The sequence below is a fragment of the Camellia sinensis genome, chromosome 5, assembly GCF_055761805.1.
Source record: "Camellia sinensis isolate YWXY chromosome 5, ASM5576180v1, whole genome shotgun sequence".
NCBI classification, from domain to species: Eukaryota; Viridiplantae; Streptophyta; class Magnoliopsida; order Ericales; family Theaceae; genus Camellia; species Camellia sinensis.
In genome coordinates, this window is record NC_138965.1 from 133,274,569 (window position 1) to 133,279,873 (window position 5,305).

General features: G+C 33.6%; 1 protein-coding gene and 1 long non-coding RNA gene across 2 annotated transcripts; both read right to left on the reverse strand.

Annotated features, from left to right (window-relative positions):
• Window positions 1-1,247: 1,247 nt before the first annotated feature.
• Window positions 1,248-2,392, reverse strand: LOC114309030 (uncharacterized). The gene is made up of 5 exons (XR_014328882.1): window positions 2,310-2,392; window positions 2,052-2,155; window positions 1,764-1,979; window positions 1,594-1,659; window positions 1,248-1,490 (listed from the first exon to the last, which is right to left on the reverse strand). It is a non-coding gene; the product is annotated as an uncharacterized LOC114309030 (long non-coding RNA).
• Window positions 2,393-4,480: 2,088 nt separating this feature from the next.
• Window positions 4,481-5,305, reverse strand: LOC114275566 (uncharacterized). The gene is made up of 4 exons (XM_082868016.1): window positions 5,078-5,305; window positions 4,919-4,996; window positions 4,738-4,823; window positions 4,481-4,582 (listed from the first exon to the last, which is right to left on the reverse strand). Exons 1-4 carry the CDS (start codon window positions 5,171-5,173, stop codon window positions 4,516-4,518), a joined length of 327 nt encoding a protein of 108 aa, XP_082724142.1. The 5' UTR covers window positions 5,174-5,305; the 3' UTR covers window positions 4,481-4,515.

The following is a 5,305-nucleotide window of genomic DNA, read 5'->3' on the forward strand; positions in this document are numbered from 1 at the left end:
TGCTTCTTTTAAATTTGGAGTTACAATGTCAGCCATGGGAAAAAGATACTCCCTGCAGTCAGAATACAGCAAGAAACGGTTCAGACCTAACAGATTAATCACTCCAATCTCATATCCCTAATCCCCATAATAACATATAATATATACTAAGATCAGAATACAGCAAGAAACGGTTCAGACCTAACAGATTAATCAGGTCGTGCAGGTTGTAAACGGGGCATAAACACAATCCGGGTAGAATATGAAATACCCACAATGATAAATAATCAGGCCGAAAGGATAATTATGTTACATTTGATAATGATGTGTGTCTCATTTTGTGAGACTGCAACTCAATGTTTCAGGTGCCATCTGATTTGCATACTTCTTGCTACTAAGAACAAGAGACTGAGTAATAATGACCAAGTGTTTTATGTGTTTGGGCAAAACTACTATATTTTAAGGATGTTTTTTGGCTAACAAATACTAGAAAATGCTTTGGGTTAATTCATGAGTCCTCTTAACTTAAGGCAACAATCGAAGTTTAAACAATCAAGTAAACAAGGTCCTTCTTCCATTTATGTGCAAGGCATTCCCCAATGCTGGTTCTCATTAATTGCAGGTTAAACCCAAGTTTATGCCTTATTGTCTCATGTTAACATTGTCACCAACACCAACCTGTCCAAACTGTACAAGAAAAAGAAAGTTCGAATTGGTTGATGGAGATAGCAATACCTTCTTCTGTTTGTTATCAAACTAGCAAACTTTTTCATGATATAGAGATGCAGTAGCATTCAATTAAAAAAAATAAAGGAGAATTAAGTCATCAACCTTATTCCAACCCCAACCGTAAAGTTTTCCATCAGATGTCAGTGCCATGGTGTGTCTCCAACCACCTGATATCTGAAAAATTTTAAAGCCAATAAAAGTTTAAAAACACAGGACAATAAAAACATCAGTCATAGTTGCAGACAAGTGAACAAATGTACGTATCTACACTTACTCGCACACATACACATATATAACTGGACAGGCAATATAAATTTGTTTTCAAGGGACAACGGAGACATGCGAACTAGTTTTCTTCCTTCTTTCCTTCAGATGTTAAGTGTTTATTACTTTTTGAACTACAAAAGGTGACCAATTTGTTCATCAAAATAAGCATCTGTTTTGATCAATTAAGTTGGTGAGGCAAAAAAATCCATGAAAGCAAGCAATCACATTGGAAGACATTCATAGGTCATTCTTGGTTAAAGTCTATATACCTTAAAATACAGCCCATGTTTGTTGACACTGTTTGGGTCACCATAACAAATGGCCAGTAATTTTCCCACTTCGAACTCTCCAGAAGGAACCTTAGAGCCATCATCAACATCATCATCACTGTCCAAGCTGTTTTGTTCAGAATTGGAATCTTCTGATTGATGGGAACCCAACAATTGAAATTCTTTACAAAGCTTTTCCCACTCCTTAAGCAAAGATAGGAAATCTTCTGCTACTTCATTTCTCACCTATAATCATTTTGGACTTGTCCTTGATAAATATATATATATATATATATATATATATAAATTACTAATAAAAAAAGTAAAGGAAAGGGAACAAATATACTACCTCAGTTTCAGGATGGTTCAACTTTAGACTTTCGCATGCATTAGAATTTATATCCACAGCCCACCTCTAATAAACAAATACAAATAAAACATATATAAGCCTTTGCATGGAAGAGTGCATAGAAGAACAAGTTTTACAAAAATCACATTTACAATCACTTCATGACTTACAGTAACCAGTTTCAAACCAGATACGGATGCTCCAAGGCAGAGACCAGTTGACATGGCTCCACATCCAGAGTATAAATCTAGTAAAGTCATCCGATACTCTTGACATCTAGAAACTTGGGAAGACTTTGCAGCGTCAGTTGTCTCCTAGTGCACTATTTGAACTAGCTTCACTTATTGAGGATGCATCACTATCCATCTTTAAGTTTTCTGGATTTGCTGAAGCAGACAACATCTATTAGAAGAATTCATTTTAAAAAATGATTGTAGTCCTTGGGTAAACATACTAACCTGTAGCTGTATCTAGAGTTGTAAACGAAAAGTGTGGCAATGAATATGCCATATCATAATACAAGTCTGAAGACAAAAGTATTCTCTTTTTCAGCCAAGTCAGCCTGTTTCACAGAGAAAACATTTCAGAAACTTGGAAAGCAATAAACAGGAACAGAGTTTTAGAAACACACACACACAAACAGAGACAAAAATAATCATAAGAATAAAAACAAACAGACAAAGATATCAGTAGCCAGAAGTAAGTGATGGTCATACTTTTGCCGCAAGTTGCACAATTTTCACTTTTGACACAATGGAATTCAATGGATTGTCATCTCTTATGTCTGAGTAAAACACTCATCTTTTATCAATGAGGTCAGATTGGTTCTTAATTACCTGGAAACAACCAAATAAATAAATAGAATAATGCACATGTATAACATCCATTTCATAATTTCATTTAATAGCATTTAATATTGTGCTGTTAAATTACATGAGAATTTAAAAAGTGAAAAGTAATAGTTAGGGGTTAAATTATAAAAAATAGTTCCTAAGATAAGTAGTGTGAAAAAAACAACAAAAAAAAAATGTTTAATGTGCACTTTTATCATTTGCACCAAAAATAAAACTTCAATTTATATTATTCCAATTTCCCTTGTAATAAAAGACCATCATTCCTTACTTTGATAAGACTATTAGATTTCTTTTTGCTGAATGTAAGTTCTATGATAGAGTTTTTACATATGCTTTACTGGAACTCAATATAGACAATTCCTAAAGTATATAATTTTTGTAGATATAAATATAGAACTTTATTCAGTTATTTCCACACAATATAATTTAATATAATCAATTCAATCATAGAACCTCACACAGATCTAACCTAGACGGTCCTTGTTGGAATATGTGAATCCTGTATATTGTATGAATCCAGTATATTGTGTGATTACAGGATTTTAGGCATATTTCCTTATATTTGATTTTATTGTTATTCTACCTTCCTAAATTGTAACCTCCTCAATTTAGTATATATATATACACACGAGGATAATCATATATTGTGATTAAGCCATTCAATTTATTATCTTCTTATGTCCTTACAAGAAGGTGGATAAATATTATAACATTTAAGAGGTGAACCTCACTGACAAAACTGCTTTACATTATGTAAAGTTCGATTCTGCTGTGACCCATTTTGTTTGGCTTTTGGAAGTATTTGAGGTTGAAGATTGAATGAAAATTTTCTTTCAGTTGATGAGGTGGTTAATGGAAACTCAATCCCACACATTAGATTGACAATATATGTATAAGCATGTTCAATCCCACACGATAGATTGACAATATTGGTATAAGCATGTTCAACAAAAATTAAAACAAAAAATCACAACAGTTTAATCAATTATGTAAATAGTAGTGAAAAATACCAAGTAGAGTTTACTAGACTCAGAGCAGTGCAGAATAAGTGAATTGGCTCTCTCCATGGCAAGGTGTAAAGCGCACAGAACCTTCATTCCTGATTGGCATCCTGGTCGAGAAGATTCAATGGACGAAAATATCTGCGAGATTTTGTCGATGCATTTCTTAAGCTCTAGGCACATCAAACGATGCACCTGTGGCATATTAAAGAAATTTGGGAGGATATGCTTAGTTTATTTCATTCATAAATCTTGAAATACTTAATTTGGTGCAACTAAATTGCGTTAAATCTTGTTCTCAACGGACAAAATAATACTAGAGATGCTAAAATGATAATTACATATCCTAAAACTCAAAGACAAAAACTACTATTTACCTTAACGGTACAATATGGAAGTTCCATAAGGTCAGCACCTCATTCACATTTTTTAATATTTGTGGCCTGCACATTGAAAGTGATAATCATAATGTCTTCAATTAGTGTTCCTGAAAGAATAAATTAATTAATGACTGAGCAATCAAAGTTGATAAAAGTCACATGAACCCAAACAAATAAATAAATAAATCAAATTCAATTTCTAGGTATGACTAGAAAGCTGTATGTGAAATTCAGGAATACATGCTAATTGCAGACATCCAAAAAAGGAGAAAGTCAATTGCTGTTGTGACTCTAAAAGAGTAAGCTATGAAGATATTAAAATAGTTCAAATAATGTGACTTTAAAAGAACATACTTTTCTGAGCCACCAAACATGAACTGAGAAAATAAACTATCAAAACTAGTGTTTCTCATGTAAACGTATAAAAACTGCAAATTGCGAAATTCATCCCGAAACTGAAAGCCATCTAGCAAATAAACACAAAAACATTTATGCACTTGTTTTCAACCTAAAGGGTCCGGAAAATAGTATGAGGTTCGATTATTAGGACCTTCTCAAGTGTCTAGTAAAGAAAATCAGCTCAACCAAAAGTCAATCATATCTGGATTCACCTATAACAATAATGCCATGGGCAAGTATATATCCCATGATAAGTATTATGTCTATGAACACTTTTCTTCCACCAAATCAATCTCCATAACTAACCTCGTATCTATGCCGATGTCGTTCATCCACATACTCTGAATTATGGTACCTAGAAATAAACAGAGAATATAGTATTATGCATGCATGAAGGAAGATGAAAAAATCAAAGAAACTTGATTGGAAAATGTGGACATTCATATCTCGCAGAAAGGGATGTTGGGTTCACTTTTGGAAATTATTAAATGGAGCATTGATATCTCTTACAGTTTTGCAGTGATACAATCAGGAGTCTGAAACGGCGTTTCGCGACACCCCAGTCTCATTGTGCTTCCCATATGTGTTCTTGAACCCTGTATAAAAATAGAAAGATGATGGTTATTAATTTGCTATAACCAGTGTTTCTTGCAAAGGAGTAGCTCAAAAAAATGCAATACAATGCAAGCACCTCTGGCATGAAAATTACAACAGGATTGGGTGTCTCGTTGTCAAATTCTGTACTATTTGCCTTTTCCCAACCCAAAACCTAAAACATGTGATGAAAATAAGGTTAGTACATGGTCTGTCATATGAAACATGTCAATCTATTGGAAGGAACGTCACTTACAGATCTAGCATACTCAATAACAGAAATCTGCATGGTCAAGCAAATCCCAAGATATGGAACTTTATTTTCTCTGGCATACTTTGCAGCTAGCATCATTCCTTTCACACCATGATCTCCAAATCCACCAGGAACTAAGACACATGCTGCATTCTGAAAATGTTTGGGTAACCAAATTTGTATGATTTGGTGAAAATGTTCTAACTAAAAAATTAATGGCAGTCCTACTCA